At 50.5% G+C, this 16,098-nt stretch overlaps 4 protein-coding genes across 4 annotated transcripts; all 4 read right to left on the bottom strand.

Moving 5' to 3' along the window:
* Nucleotides 1–1,072: 1,072 nt before the first annotated feature.
* On the bottom strand, nucleotides 1,073–3,157 carry PG985_002819 (uncharacterized protein; the record flags this gene model as incomplete). The annotated part of the gene is made up of 1 exon (XM_066822588.1): nucleotides 1,073–3,157. The coding sequence occupies one exon, from the start codon at nucleotides 3,155–3,157 to the stop codon at nucleotides 1,073–1,075; it is 2,085 nt and encodes a 694-aa protein (XP_066690020.1).
* A 544-nt stretch (nucleotides 3,158–3,701) lies between these two features.
* On the bottom strand, nucleotides 3,702–6,857 carry PG985_002818 (ankyrin repeat-containing domain protein; the record flags this gene model as incomplete). Its single annotated transcript, XM_066822587.1, has 1 exon — nucleotides 3,702–6,857. The coding sequence occupies one exon, from the start codon at nucleotides 6,855–6,857 to the stop codon at nucleotides 3,702–3,704; it is 3,156 nt and encodes a 1,051-aa protein (XP_066690019.1).
* A 931-nt stretch (nucleotides 6,858–7,788) lies between these two features.
* Nucleotides 7,789–10,761, bottom strand: PG985_002817 (uncharacterized protein; the record flags this gene model as incomplete). Its single annotated transcript, XM_066822586.1, has 1 exon — nucleotides 7,789–10,761. One exon carries the CDS (start codon nucleotides 10,759–10,761, stop codon nucleotides 7,789–7,791), a length of 2,973 nt encoding a protein of 990 aa, XP_066690018.1.
* A 1,715-nt stretch (nucleotides 10,762–12,476) lies between these two features.
* PG985_002816 (uncharacterized protein) lies at nucleotides 12,477–15,452 on the bottom strand (the record flags this gene model as incomplete). The annotated part of the gene is made up of 3 exons (XM_066822585.1): nucleotides 12,477–13,731; nucleotides 13,945–13,984; nucleotides 14,036–15,452. The coding sequence occupies 3 exons, from the start codon at nucleotides 15,450–15,452 to the stop codon at nucleotides 12,477–12,479; spliced, it is 2,712 nt and encodes a 903-aa protein (XP_066690017.1).
* Between the last annotated feature and the right edge of the window lie 646 nt (nucleotides 15,453–16,098).

Raw genomic sequence — 16,098 nt, 5'->3', positions numbered from 1 at the left:
CCAGCTGAGCGGCATTGTTTCTGATCTGCCAAATATGGAAAGTCAATCCGTGGCCAAAGGATCCTTTGTCGACCTGACCTGCGAGGCAGGTGTGTATGTGGACATATCCCTTATGCCATTACCAGTCATCCTCGCAATCCTCCTCGCAGGAGCAACCCCACGGCAAAGGGATGTCTACCAGATATTTCATGCTGGTTTCGCCTGGTCGCACCTCGCGCAATTCCTGCTGCGATGAGAGCGTGATTGTCCCATCACTGATGGTGATGTTGGATCCTCTCTTAGTGGTGTCGATACTGATTCGCTCATTCAAGCACCTGGAGACCCTGTATCTGTACCTGTCTCTGATGTGCTCGCAAGGCCCATCGATATATTCATCTGGATCCATATACCCCCCCCTGTGGTGCATTTCTTCCTCCTACTGGGTGCGGGTTCTCGGGAGGTGTAAGGAGCTTCTCAAGTAGCTTGAGTGCTGTGAGCCCTTCGCCACGGTAGATCTTCAGCCTCCATCTGGACGTCAAGGTCCTGGCGGGCCCCAGCTCAAGAATCAGTTTGATGAGACCAATAGCATCGTCCATATCTCCAATCAACTTCTCCTTGATGTAGAGACAGGAACTGTAGGTACCGCACGAGGAGCAGGGACGGTGGGCCAGCTCTGCCAGCAGCATTTGCAGTAGGAACGCTGCCTGGTTCCGAATAATCGCATCGACTCGCCGTCCAGCGCAAGAACGTAGCACCTGGACTGCTTCCAGGTTCCCATCGGTACATGCAGTTTTGAGTAGGTTGAACAAGAATTCTGCATCAGTCTTGTTGTTGATCGTGAGTTCACATAGTGTCCGAAAGAATTCAGGAGAGGAGCTCCTGGAACCCTCCATATACAAGTGAAATGGGTAGTAGGAAAGGTATGTTGGTATTGAGTCAACGTCTTTTGCGAAAAAGGGGTCAGCACCTCTTTCAATAAGCAGACGTAATATAGCCACGTCGCCCAAGTTCTTTTCCCAGAGATAGCCCTGCTCGTGAATGGGCTCGAATGGTTTATCGAGCGAGATAAGGTTGTGAGGGTGTGCTCCCATGTCTATAAGCCTCTCTGCGAGCTGCAAACTGTTCGTGGCACAAGCTTCGAAGAGGGCCGTGTTGTGCCGGTCGTCATCAAGGCAGTATCGACCGCCTCGATCGAGATAGTCCAAAACTGCCTTCTCTCCCCCTCCACTTGCAGCAAAGTCGTATAGAGAAGAACGAAGGTTTCCTCGTGCTGCAAGAAGTAGTTATGTTTGCCTGCTTTGAAGAGGAACTCCAGGTAGCTGAAACGGCGGGTGAGGGTGGCGATGATTATGTCTGGCTCGGGGCCATACAATATAGAGTAGTCAATGTTGCGTGTGAGGAGAAGCAGAAAACCCCTCAGTTCATCGTCGCTGCATTCCCAGTCGGGAAAGTCGAAGACGTTCAGCAGCTCATCCAGAAAGACGCGTTGGCACCTATCGAGACATATAAAGAACAAGCTGACCGGTAACTCGGGCCTTGAATTCTGCCAGACTCGAGTGGCAGCTAAGTGGGAACATATCTTCCTCACGCATTGAAGTCTTGGGAATTCGTTGGGATCGTCACCCCAACTGCCATATCTGCTGCAACATAGGTTCTTCAGTACGCGCACGTAACTCTCAATGTCTCCTGGATTTATACCGCCTCGGGCAAGCAACAGGTCGATAACCTCCTCGAGGTATGGTGACGGCCTGATGCAGCAGCTGGCAAATTCGAGCAGGGTCTGCTCACAGGGAAACAATCCTGTATCATGGTAGTAATTCTGGGGTTCAACGTCTTGAGGCCAATCGCGTTTGTAGAGTGGGCTTCCTTCTCTTCCGTCCTCGTCATAAACATTGTGCGAGTACAGCAGGGTTGAGATGTCCAGCCCATGGTCGAGAACAAAGGTGACTAGCGACGGTACTGATTCTCTGAGAGCATAACGCCCAGCTTTAAGCAATATGTCTTGTTTTATGGGACCATGCATTCCGCATGACTCGATTGCCTTGAACATCTTTTGCGCGTCCAAATTCCTCTCACTCACACTCATTTTGTAGGTGTCGGGGTATGTGAAGGTGTTGCAGTAATTCATGCATAGCTCCAATGGTGTATAGCCGTAGTCGTCCGGCTCCGATGCGTCACAGCCATACTCGGCCAGTTTGTCCACAGTCTCCCACCGACGGTCACGGCAGGCTTGGTGCAGAAATGAACGGTAACTCTGAGGAAGGATGTCCCACTCATGGAATCTTGTGCTGGCGCCTTGGGACAGTAGGTAAAAGAAGATGCTGTCGTGGCGGCCAACATATGCATACGTTATCGGAGAGTAGCCGAACTCATCGAGCTCGTCGATTGCTGTTTGGTAGCCGTTCTCCACCAGGTACTCGGCGGTCTCAAGTAAGCCATGATATGCACAAAGGTGCAAGGCTGTAAGCCTGTTGCGTTTCGGGTCACGGGCCCGAGCATGCCGGTGCACTGTACGGTCGGTATAGATCGAAGCTCCGTTTGATATCAATTTCATGGCGATCTTTTCTTGTCCACTGCACAGGGCCACGTGAAGGGGTGTGTATCTCCCATCTTCGTTTGTTGGGTCGTAAAAGTAATGTGGTGGTCGGTCACAGCCATGATAGTCCCTCGCGATTTCATCAACCCATGCTCCATGATGAAGAAGGATGTCAACGATATGGCCCTGGCTATGGTACACAGCAGCATGAAGCGGCTTCCAGAATCCTCTATGGCTCTGATCTATCGCAGGCGCATCTGGTTCTTCGTAAAAGTCGTCATGGTAGGGTATGGCGACATACAACGGGTCGCTGGACCAAGAGTCATACAAACGGTCTCTTAACCGAAGGTAGAAGTCCGAGGTAAATTCATCCCGAGGCCAGCCCGCGCCTACTTGAAAATGGAGATTGGTGGTGAATTCCAGGTTCAGGAGCCGGTGGAGTGCTGGCGCGTTTCCGGTGGCACACGCCCACATCAATATGAGATAGCGGTACCTTCTGTCGGCACCCTTCCAAATGCGTTTGTCGGCCAATGTATGGAAGGTATGGTTGACGCGAGCCAGGGACGTCAGGTCGTTGGGGTCGTCAATGTTGTCGAGGATGCCTTCTAGTAGCTCCACGGGAAGCCCTACCATCCGAGCCATGATGTGTGCAGTGTGCGCAGAGATGACCTGTAAAGATCGAAGGAAAACTCGAGGAATGAGCAATGAGAAGCGAGAAGGCAAGGAGAGTGAGCAGTGGGAAGAGATGATGAAAGATCAGTGGAGGAGCTCAGCAAGTCGGAAAGGCTCCTGTATTTATGTTGGAAGCAAAGTGACTGATTGCACTGCTGCCATTGAATGCAATCGGAATGCGAAAATGAATGTATTTATTAATAAACCTTGGTACCTACTCCTGAGGGGCACGTTATAAATCGGTCACCTCAGGCTCACTACGATAGTATCCTTCAGTCAATAGAGAAGGAACAGTAATAAGAACTGCTCTAACAAGAGGCTTCTTCTTCCAATGAATAACTAACTGCCCCCAGGCTCGGAGACAGAGAGAGGCGACACGATATGTTCAAACACTACGTCTTCGTTGATGGTACTATATCGCCTAACAAGCTTCTTTTGCCTCGAGATGCATGATCTGTAAGAAATGCGAGGTATCATCACCACCAAGTCGCATTGATCCTATCTATCGACTGTGTCAAAACCACCAATTCGGGCGCCGATAAAATTGCCACTCGCAGTGGCAGACAAAATTTTCGTCCAAATACCCCTCTTGCTCTTCAGGCAATGTAAATGCTCCACTGAGCGACTCGCCTTCCATCTCCGACGGTCGTTTGATCCTTTCATCAAGGATCGTGACGGAGTCCGTATCAGACCCTGAACCTATCTTGATACGCTGATTCAGGCACCAGTAGATTCTGGTTGATTGCAGGTAGTCGCTTTCGCATACGTGTTCGTAGTAGGTCAGGTGGTTCTTTTTCGGCAGAGGGACAGGGTTTTTGGGACGCGTGAGGAGTTTCTTGAGGAATTCCAGAGAGGAATAGTCATCGATATCCTTGCCCAGTTTCCAGCTGGCGTTCTCCTGCTTTCCGACTTGGTCATAATCTCGCCATTCTTGCAACCCATACCGTCTCTGGTTGGTGTTTTCTTCCTTCTTGGCCTCCCTCCAGCTGGATGTAAGGATACCTGAGCCGCCGATCCGGAGAATCAGCCCAATGCTGCTTATAGCGTGATCGACCTGTCGGAAGGTTGTCGTATGCCAAAACCTTTTTCCGCCACTTGGGGAGAGATTGACCAGCAGCTCCTGTAGGAAACGCACCCCATTCTCGCCAATGATGGCATCAACGCGATTTCCTCCGCATGAACGCAACTCCTGGACATGCAGGTACTTGCCACGAGAGCATGCTAGGGCAAGGATGTCAGCTAAGTCTTCCTTGTTGGTATTCTCGTTAATTGTGAGTCTACACAGTTCGCAGAAGAACTCGAACATGCTTTCTGATTCTAAGCATACCTCAAAGGGGTAGCCGATGCCGTAGTTCTCTTCGTCGGGACGGAAAGGGTTACCACCTCGGTCGAGGAGCAGCCGCAATAGGGCTCCATCAACGTCGGGTCGCCCCCAGAATGCTCCTACTGTTGGCAACTTCATTGCGTCTGGGTTTTTGGGAGCAACAAGAAGTCTGTTCGGGTCTGCACCCAAGTCCAGGAGCCTTTGTACAAGCTGCAAACAGCCGTAGGTACATGCTTCATAGAGATCCGTTCTGCCATGATGGAGAACCATACGATATTGTCCACCGATGTCGAGATAGTGCACGATGGCTTCTTCCGCGTACTCGAGACGTACAAAATAGAAAAGTGCCTCAAAGCTCTCACTTCGTTGTAGGAGAGCGTCACTGCCACCCAATCGGAAGAGGAACTTGGAGCAGCGGAGGCGCCTGTTGAACAGCGGGTCATTTACGCCCCAGTACCCGCGCTCTGTGAGGGTATCAAAGAGATATTGTAGTTCTTCCACGCTGAAGCTTGTGTCGGAGAAGGTAACAACTTTTGCTAGCTCTTCTAGTATTATGTAGTCGCCTTCACGAAAGCAGATGAAGAACAACTCGAAGGGAAGACGCATTGTCGTAGGGTTTCTCTGGAGCGCGATTCCGAGTTGTCCACAGAGTATTTGTGCACAACCTCGTTCCAAACAGCTCGCATTTTCTTGGCAGTCTGACTGGACATCCCACCTATGCTCGAATCGGGGGTTGCAGCAGAGGTTTTCCAATGCGCGGATGTAAGAGCTGGTATCTCCAGAGTCCATGCAGCCTCTAGAGAATAATAGCTTCAGGAGCTCTGGCAGCTCTGGGGAAGCATGGGACTCATAACAAGCGTAATCCAGTAGTGTCGAATGGGTTGCATACATTCCAGTATTCAGGTAGAAAAAATCCCAGTCGAAAGCCTCGGATCCCAACCGTGACGTAGGCAATTGTGGCGCATACGCGGCCTCGCATCTCCCTGTCTCGATCACTTCTAAGCTGTCTATGCCAGCATCAAGGATCAACGATGCCAGCGCAGGTATCGGCTCGACCAGGGCATACTTCATTACATTAATGAGTGTATCTTTTCGTGCTTTGAGGTGCATTCCGCATGCCTTGATTGCATCGATCATCTCTGGCACCTCGACGGCATCATCGGGATCTTCCCAGTCTTCAAAAGACCGGAAACGGAACCGTCTGAGCCAATCGACAACATCATCGGAATCTTTCTGGTATTCAACGGGTTGGGAACGAAACCGTTTATGGTAATGCCTTCCTCGGGTGGTAAAAAGACAGAGTTGCAGTGGTGGTGTCCCTTCCACGTCCGGCTTGCTAGGGTCACTGCCGTGATTGACTAGCTTAACCATGGTCTCCCAACGACCATCGAGGCAAGCTTGATGTAACAGTTCACTAGCTGCCGAAACAAAGTCAGTGTCAGTCCAACACGGCACTGTTGATTCGATTTGTGTGCCAGCGCCCTCAGCAAGCAAATAATCAAAGACATCGTCCTTGAAGTAGCGATAGGCGTACATAATCGCGGACCACCCATACTCATCGCGGTCGTGAAGCACCCTCTTATGTGCTTCATCCTCAACGATGGCCCTGGCCGTAGAAAGCAAGCCATGCTTTGCGCAGAAGTGAAGGGCCGTGACCCTACCAAGATCTGAGCCGTACGAGTATTTGTCTCGATGCATAAGTCCGTCAACATAGATTGAAGCGCCCTTGGAAATAAGCAGTTGGGCAATCTCTTCTTGGCCTGTACATATGGCGAGATGTAGGGCTGTGTATTCCCCCGCAGCAGAATTCCCCCAACTGCTAGAGGACCGTTTGCAGAGGCAGTAGTTCACCGAGGGTGCGTCGATCCATGCTCCATGCTGTAGAAGAATCTCGATGATTTGAGCTTGACCGTGACGTACGGCAACGTGAAGTGGCATCCAGAAAGACACCCAAGCGGAATACGCATCGACTTGATGGATGTCGGCCATATGAGGTATGAAGGCATAATCTCCCGCGCCCAGACCCGGACGACGCTGACTGGGTGTGTCAATGTAGAATGCTGGAGCCTCGTCTTTCAGTTCATGTAGATAAACCACTTGAAGTTCGAGGTTGGCAGTCAGGCCCGATTCAAGAAGTCGACGGAGTGCCCTTGTACTTCCTGCGGCACATGACCACATCAAGACTCGATGCTTTTTGTCGGTGTCGAGGCCATCCCAGAAGCGTTTGATGGCGAGACGGTTGAAGTTGCGATCCACAGCAGCAAGGTTTTTCCAGTCACGACCAGTGTCGATGTAGTTAGTGATGTCAAGAAAGAGCTCCATAGGGAGCTCGAGTAGGCCAACCATTGGGGGCAAGGCTGGTGAGGGTGGGAGGAAGGGTAGAAGTTGGTGTTGCGGTTTGCGAAGGAGGAAGAGGAAAAGATCAACTGCGGAAAGGTCCAGCAGCTAGATGTTGCCAGCCAGATCGTAGGAGCACACTGAATGCATTTGATTGAAGGAATTGATGGCACTTATCAATGGGCTTGGGTACTTCATAGGGCAATCAACTGATTGAACACACTTTACCTGTTAACAAGGGGCCGTTAATGTTTGTTCCAAAAGAAGATGTGTTTTCAAACCGAACTAGCATATGTGAAATCGCATGGCCTGTTGCCTTTCCAACTTGAAGCGTTGGCATCTTCGTCAGAGCACTCTCACGCAAACTTCACAGAAGCTGTCTACCTTTGCGATACCACATATCCCAACAAGCCAATGTTCTGCAAACAATATCTCCCTCTCACATGGGTTGAAAGGCGGTTTACACTTACAACTGCGGAGCAATAAGAGCCCAGCACAAAGGGGATGATAACTTATTGTCCCAGTACTTGAGCTCTCGGTATCACGATTTCACCCAAGGGCGACACGAATCCTTACAGCAGAATTCTGAAGCATGTCATCCCACAGGGCATTACACATATCAATAAAAACCATTCTCATTGCCAAGGTGCATCTTCCTATCTGTATCAGGCTATTGTCCCTGATCTAGGATTCATATCTCCTAATCTTACAGCAGCATCCCGCGTCAAATGGATGCCAGCGATATCCCCTCTCTTGTTTTTTTTGGTTTTCTCTCTCTTTTTCTCTTCTGTCAGTCAACGACGGCGGCGACCCCATTTTGTCTGCATGTAGAAGCCATCCCTCTCAGTCTTCACGGAATTTTACCATGATTGACTGCGAGAGAAAGTGTTCCCAGTGATCGTGTCCAACATCGCACGGGGACTGTCTGAGAATCGCCGAGCTACAATACAGACTCCTCGCAGGAACAGATGCGTAGTTGGTTGAAGGTACCTCGCACTTCTGCGGCTTTCTTGGGGCCCACACTCCGCGCTTCCCATTCTGACGGCCACTTGATGCTACCGCCGAGGATCGTCAGGGACTTGGTACTGGAGCCTGAGCCGAATTTGATGCGCTCGTTCAGGCACCAAAACACCTTGCATTGGTGTAAATCTTGAGAGTCGCAATAATGCAGATCAGTCCAACGGTCGTAATGTCTTGCAGGCAGGGGAGGGGCCGTGAGGAGTCTTCTGAGTAATTTCAGAGCAGTGTCGTCTTGATTGCCGATTTTCAGTCTCCAACTGGAAGTAAGGATCTCCTGGCCACCCAGCTGGAGAATGAGCCGCATAGTATCGATGGCATCATCCATCTCACGGATATGATTCCAACGATAAGACCATTCGTATGACCAGCCAACTAAAAGCTTCTGTAAGAAATAGACGGCCTTGTTACGAATCATGGCATCCACTCTGCTCCCAACCCGCGAGCGAACCTCGTTGATGCACTTCAACCTGCCACGAGCGCACGCGAGTTCGAGAATGTCGAACAAGTCCCCGTCGTCCGTGCTATCGTTAAGTGTAAGTCTGCAGAGTTCTCGGAAGAACTCTCCCCTGCGCTCAGTGTCTGATTCCAGACAGTCTCGGAAAGGGAAACCAAGTCCCAGGTTTTTTCCCTCCGTCTGAAACGGGTAGGCTCCTTTCTCAATGAACAGCCGTAACATCGCTACGTTGTATCCGTTTGAACACCAAATCCAAAATGGGTATCGATTCTCATCATCCTCACTGACGAGCTTATTCGGGTCGGCTCCTAAGTCTAGGAGGCGATCTGCGAGCTGCAGCCAGTTGTTCTCGGCAACTTCGTAAAGAGCAGGGGAGCCATCCTGGAACACGAGACAATGCTGGCCACCACGATCCAAATAGTCAAGAATGGCCATCTCGCCACGCTCTGCTGTGTTATCAAAGCATCTGCAGAGCCTCTCAAAAGCCTGTGGGTGTTGCAGAAGGTAGCGGCCGCGGTCGAGGCGAAAGAGGTACTCCAAGTTGTTGATAGGACGCCAAGCCTCCGCCTCGAAATAATGGTCGTTCGTAAGGGCGTAGAACAGTTGCCACAGCTCTTGCTCGGAGTATTCGGTTGCGGATAAGTCGAAGACTTCAAGCAGTTCTTCCAATATGATGCACTGGCCGTTATCAACGCAAACGTAGAATAGATCGATCGGAAGTGGTGGTTTTACGGGGTGGCCCCCAAGTGTAGCAGATAGGTGGTCACAGATGATCTGCGCGCAGCGTCGTAGCTGCTCTTTCTCGTGGTCTTTGATGACGACTATTTCTTCGATAATCTCGTCGTAATCTTCCTCGTCGCGAGTCTCATGGACGCAAAAGTCGGTCCACTGGTTGCAGCAAATATTCTTAAGTGCTCGCACGACGGGGGCGACATCTCTCGGTTGGGTATCGGTTCTAGATACCAATAATTGGATGAGCTCTGACTGATCTAGTTGCTCTGAGTGGCGAACTTCATAGTGAGAGCAAGCATAGTCCAGTATTGTTTGCTCACTTGCGCCATATCGTGTGTCGAGGTAGTGGCAACGCGTGGCCTCAAGATCTGTGTCAGTATCGTCTGGCTCTCTCCATCCTTTGGGCCCTCCGCATCCTTCCGACTTCCGTGCCTCAAGCATGGTTGAGCTGTTCATTCCACCATCAAGAAGTAAAGAGACAACTGGCAACATCGCTACTTCAAGAGCAAGTTTCATGCAATTGTTCAGATTCTCCTCATCTATGTGAACATGCATTCGGTATAACTCGATGATGTCGGTCATCTTCTTCAGTTCCTCCTGTTCCTTGTCTGTATCGTTTCTATACCCAGTCCATATCTCATCTCTGAAGCGGCTGACACACAATTGCAGTGGCTGTTGACCGTTTCTGTCCCGCTCGAACGCATCACAGCCGTGGTCTACTAACTTGGCCACAGCCTCCCATCGGAGGTCATAGCAAGCCTGGTGTAGCAATGAGGGAAAGTTTGGCTTAACTTTCTTCCAGGAGTCGATGCAGTGATAGCCGGATAAAGTGTCTGATGTCGTGGCTCGGACGCTGGCCCCTTGGGCAAGCAGGAAGTCAAAGATTTCCTCCTGTCCGAAGCAATAAGCATACATCACTGGTGAGTAGCCGAACTCATCAAGCTCATTGATTGCCGACGTATGCCCCTGCTCTACCAAGAATTTGGCTGTGTCCAGTAGACCGTGAATCGCACACTCGTGAAGAGCCGTGAATCTGCTACGGTCGGGGCCAAGGGCGCGGTACGACACATGTATAGCGTGGTCGACATATCTCGAGGCGCCGCGGGATATTAACAGTTCGGCGATGCTTTCTTGATGTGTGCACAAGGCAGTGTGTAGGGGTGTGTACATCTCTCGGCGGTAGGTGTTGTGGTAGAATGGTCGCGTACAGTGGCAGGACCAACACGCCGGTGCTTCGATAGATGCTCCACGCTCTAGAAGAAGTTCGATAACCTCGTAGTGTCCGTGCTTCACAGCAACATGTAATGGCGTCCAGTGCGATCCACCATTGCGTGCTGTGTTTTGCGTGGGAGTGGTATGAGAAGAGCTCTCGTCACACAGGAAGGTGGCGGGGCTCCAGACACGAGAGAGGTCGAGGTAGGATTCCGGTTGTAAGAAATTCAATGGCAGGTGGCCTCCCAACTGGAATTCCAGGTTGGCACTTGTTCCCATCTCCAGGACCCGGTCGACTGCTCTTGTGCTTCCTACAGCACATGCCCACATCAGAATCTGGCATTTCTGCTGTGTGCTGATGTCGCTCCATATGAGGTCGGTGGCCGCGGGATAGAACAGACCAACGCAGGCCAGAGATTTCAAGTCCTGAGTGTTACCGAGATGATGACATATCTCGAATTTGAGCTCCATGGGGAGCTTTAGAATCGCAGCCATAGCGATGAGTTGTTGACGGCCTTCATGGAGATGCGGTTAGAGCAAAGGGGATTGCTGCTAGAAGGAGGGAAAAGGTTGCAGAGCAAAGGTAAACTTGGCAGTGCACGAGGGATAGGAACAAGATGAGTGAAATAGGGAAAAGAAAATTTGGTTTGAGGAATGGGCAAGAGATTTATAGTCGTGGTTGCATCCAGTGGGTGGGTGAATACAACATTGAATGGAATAGTAACCTAGAGTGAATGCATGTACTTGGGTACTCCAGGGATGTATCTAGGTGACGGATCGATCACCCTTTACTCACTATGAGGAGAAGCTTGAAAAATTCGATAGGACAAGAAGACATAGTAAATTACGTAGTGAGTAGTGAATGTAGAGCTGCAGTTACATAGAATTGGAATACAGTTTATTCCAAAGGATATCAAGGAGAGGCGAACACGATAGGCTTTCTAGTCAAATGTCGCGAGTGTCACTGATCATGGGAGTATATATAGAGGTTTGGTGTCGTTATCGGTTTTATATTGCCTATCCAGCTTGAGACAATGGCCTTTTCATGGCAATCCTATTGTACAGTATCTTGACGTACCTCCGGAAATTGTCTTTGGTACCGAGGACTGTGAGCCCTCAATGCATCTGCCTATCCCATTAGGCCACTGTTCTTTATGCAGAATTCCACTACTGGTGCCGTTCGTGAAGGTAGAATGCCTCCCAGCAGTCGCAATCCCATGGCGAATGCATCCAATCGAAACTTCCTTCTCCAATGTCTGCGCGGCCTCTTGTCAAGTATTTGTCTGGTATAATCCACACCGATGACCATCGGGTTCCCCGGCTCTGAATCGTGAGCTTCGGGTTTCCAGCAGAATCAGACACCATCTCCAATGTTGCGTCAGGCACCAGTGGATCTTCCAGTGTCGTTGGTCCTCAAGACTACAACTCCCATCGGCTGCCAAGTACAAACAATGCGGGTCTGTTGGGGGCGAAAGGAAGTTGTTGATGAAATCCAGTGCAGGGAAGCCCTCCTGGCTCACACCCACTCGCCAGCTGGACGTGAGGGTGCTACAGGGGCCCAGCTCGAGGATTAGACCAATGGTGTCGATGGCTTCATCCATCTGTTCGATTGCCAGAACAACACTGCATGCTTTTCAGTGCCGGGCTTACGGAGAAGGCATCGATCGACTGGTGAGAGGTAAAGTAGAAACCAGGGTCGTAATCCGTCGTCCACCAAGAATCCTCATGGTGGAAGTAGACAAGTGAGTGTCAAAGGACTGGAAAGGTTAATGGGAAAGAAAAGAACGTTGGAGTGAGGAAAGGAGGAAACAGCGACTATTTATGTTACTAGGTTGATTGTGGAAGGAAATTGACCACACTGGATGAGAGAATACAAGCGAAAGGTGAAAGCAGCTACACATACTCAACTTTGTTAACCGATGGATCACCCTTTGCTCATTGCGAGGAGAGGTCGAAGTGACGGAATAGAGATTGTGATGGGTTAGTGAACAAGAAGTTGTTTGACGAACATTCATAACCACGCATTATGCAAAAGGTTGGTGTCAATCTCGGCTCTTTTCTGCCTATCTAGCCTGCTGTACTCGCTTCTTCGCTCGTATCATACGGTATCTACTCTATACATGTAGAAACAGCCTGGGCCACGAGGACTGTATGGCGTCCTTGCGACACCACCTATCTAAATAGGCGCTGTTTGATCTGCGTAGCTACCTCTACCACCCCGGCTCGTACGGCGGCTCGCAGAGACAACCCCATGGAGAAGGAATGTAAGCCAGAGTCCACGCATCCTCTCGGTCCCAATACATCTCCTTAGTGTTAATGTTCCATTGCGAAGGCCAGGTAATTCTCTCGTTGAGAATCGTGATGCTTGGCTCTTCATCAGGGTCTGAGACGTGCACAATGCGCTCGCTGAGACACCAGTGGAATCTATACCGCCGAATATCGGCAGCATGACACCGAGCGTTGGCCGCCAGATGCGGGTTCACTGGGTTTGCAAGCAGTGTTCTGCAAAGCTCAATGGCCGTCCCATCCTTGGGACCCTTCGGCAATCTCCAACTGGACGTCAGGATATCGGAGGGGCCTAGTTGCAGGAGGAGTTGGATGGTGTCGATTGCTTCGTCCATTCGCAGGATCGTGCGGAAATCAGCGCTTGCACCCTTCAGTTCGGACAGGGGTGATAGGTTAAGCAGTAGCTTCTGTAAGAAGAGCGCCGCATTCTCCCGGATGACAGCATCGACTCGGGTCTTGGCGTGTGCGCGTATCTCCTGTATGTATTCATACCTGCCGCGGGCACAGGCTAGGTCTACGACATCGAAAAGGTCTGAGTCGTCGGTCTTGTCGTTGATCGACGATTTGCAGAGTTCCCGGAAGAGTTCTGGACAAAAGGGCTTCCGCGGTCCCGCTTTGTCCAAGCAAATCTCGAAGGGAAATCCGAGGCCGGGGTCTTCTCCGTCTCTTCGGAAAGGGTTGGCGCCTCGTCGAAGAAGTAGACGCATTAAAGTCACTTGCTCGCTGTCTCTTCCATCCCACATATTGGGTGCCATGTGCTTCTCGTAATTCTCCCTAGTGGTAGTGTACTGGTTGGGGTCTGCCCCTAGATCTAGTAGCCTTTCGACCAATCGATGGTTTCTGCTCTTGCAGGCTACGAAGAGAGCCGACAGACCGTTCGAGAACATGAAGCCAGGCTTGCCACCGCGATTGAGGTAGTCCAGGATAATCTCAGCCCCTCCTCCGTGGTAACGGGATGGCAGGTTAGCTTCACACAGAGCCTCAAAAGTGTCGTTGTGCTGCAAGATGTACCCATCGCCATCAGCTTGGTACAAATATTCCAAGCAGCCGTGGCGGGTAATACTGTCGTCGTTCTTTTGCGTAAGAGCCAGGAAAAGACTGTGCAGTTCAATCTTGCTGTAGCTGGCATTGGTCAAATTGAACGTTTTGGTGAGTTCTCCCAGCAGGACCTTCTGGCCTCTGTCAAAGCAAATGTAAAGCAGATCGAACGGCATTCAGAGCTTTTCATCACTCTGGAGTGTAGAGGAGAGATGAGCACAAATTAGCTCTGCACATCGTCGCATTTCTTGCTCGCAATTGATGCTAGGCCACATTCCAGCTCCCAAATTCTTCAATGCACGAACATGGGAACCGACGTCTCCAGGCCCGAGGCAGCCTCTTGCAAGTAAAAACCCAATAAGCTTGTGGTGCTCCGAACCTAGGCCCAGGTGCGCTTTTGAATGAAAGCATGCATAATCCACCAGTGTTAGCTGGGCCGACTGACTTCCAGTGTCACTGTAGCAAGCTTTATGGTCACGAGCTCGGGATGAGGATCCAAGTGCTACCAGCTGCCGTTGTAGTTCCGCCGACCAGCCGCCGATTGTGACGACTGATGCTTGGTTATCAAGCAGTACTGACTTGTCTAATCCGGCATCCATAAGAAATGCAACGAGCGGTACAAGCGCGTAGCCAAGAGCATAACTCATTGCCTCGGTGAGAGTATCTCTCTGAGCTTGGGAGTGCATTTTGCATGATCCAAAGATGCCGATCATTCTGGGTAAGTCTGCGAGCTGCTCCTCGACGTCCTTCGACGGGTCACCCCGAGGGGATTTTGTCGCACAATGTATCTTCCTCACGAAGGAACGGACACAGAGAAGCATTGGCTGTGTTCCTTGCTTATCGGCATCGAACGCATCACTGCCATGACTGATCAATTGAACTATAACATCCCATTTAAGGTCATGGCATGCCTGGTGCAGTAGTGAGACGAACTCTGGTTTAAAGACGTCCGTGATGACCTCCGGTCTGGGTGTTGTCGTTGTGGATATTGATGTTGTCAATCTCGGTGTCGTCGTTGTGATTCTTGGGTTGGCGCCTTGAGCAAGAAGAATCTCAAAAACATCGAATTTGCCAAAGTAGTAGGCATACATGAGGGGGGAGATGCCGTATTCGTCTATTTCGTCGATTGCCGCATCATGTGCCTGTATGATTAAGTACTGGGCTGTGGATAGTCGACCGTAAATAGCACAGCAATGCAGGGCCGTGAGCCTTCCGCGATCTGGTCCCCAGGCTCGCTCTGGCCGTTGCACTTCGCAGTCGACATATATGGAGGCCCCCTTGGATATCAATGCCTTGGCGATATCATCTTCACCGTGGTGGATTGCCGCATGGAGCGGTGTGTATTTTCCTGGCGGGCTGAGGTTCCAAAACTCATTCTTGCAGTAATTCCTGGACGCTGCATCAACACATGCCCCGCGCTTCAGTAGAAGGTCGACGGCGTGTCCCTGGCCGTAGCTCACAGCAACATGCAGCGGTGTCCAAAACGAGCTCTTTTGATCTGTCTGGGGTGTGGATGAGAAATGGAAATCGCCCGTATAGGGAATAAAGGCTTGGTATCGGCCGAAGTCCCAACCAGGAATATGGAGATAGAAGGATGGGGTTAGGTCTAAGAGTGTCTTGCGGTATCCAGCTTGGTAGGTGAAGTTAGCTGTCAATAGACCTTCGTCGAGGAGGCGTGTAAGTGCTCTTGTGCTTCCAGAAGCACATGCCCACATGAAGATCTGGCATTGCTTGTCCCAGTCGTTGTGGGTTGGATCCCAGATTTTCTTGGTAGCGAAGTTATGAAAGCCACGGTCCACACAGGCCAAATTTACTAAGTCTTTAGCATTCGTGTAACTGAAGACTTCGTCGAAGAGCTCCATTGGGAGCTCGAAGATCCAAGCCATCGTCCTGAGTCTCTGTTGATGCTCACTGACGGAGTCCTGGCATTAAACGCCGATGAGGTGAACGTGTCGACTGTCAATGAGATGTGCTACTGTTCAGCAACAAAAGTAGGTTGGTGAAATAAAAGAAGCAAGAATGCAGAGGAGGAAAGTCGGCGAGTGAGATGCACAGCTACTATTTATGTCTACTGCAAACGTTACTCCCTTTAAGGTTGGACTCAAAGAGAGCAGTGCCAAGGGAATACAGGAGTCACTGTTGCATTTCCAAGGCCCAGATGGCTTCAACGAATCAAAAGTGCTGAAATAAGATCTCTAATACTATTGAGTTCATTGTAAGTAGAGAAGTAACCATATGGAGATGCGCACCCAATAGATGCGGTGCCTAGACGGCTTCACTCTAGCATAGAAGGAGCAACCGCAACTGGAGTTGATTAGCAAGCTGAAGTGATGACCTATGAATACGGGCGGACCTACTTGAACTAAACCAAGAGGGCATCTGCGTGCCATGTGAATGGTGAGTGATGTTTGCAGTTTCCCCTATCATGTCTACAAAGCATGCACATATCCAACAACGTCTTCACGCGATGGTAAGCAGCAATAGCAAACATATGGAAACTATTTCTTC

Source organism: Apiospora marii (assembly GCF_038362585.1).
Source record: "Apiospora marii strain CBS 49790 chromosome Unknown utg000002l_segment0_segment0, whole genome shotgun sequence".
Taxonomy (NCBI): domain Eukaryota; kingdom Fungi; phylum Ascomycota; class Sordariomycetes; order Amphisphaeriales; family Apiosporaceae; genus Apiospora; species Apiospora marii.
The sequence above is the reverse complement of the archived record's forward strand: the minus strand, read 5'-3'. Positions and strand labels throughout refer to the sequence as shown.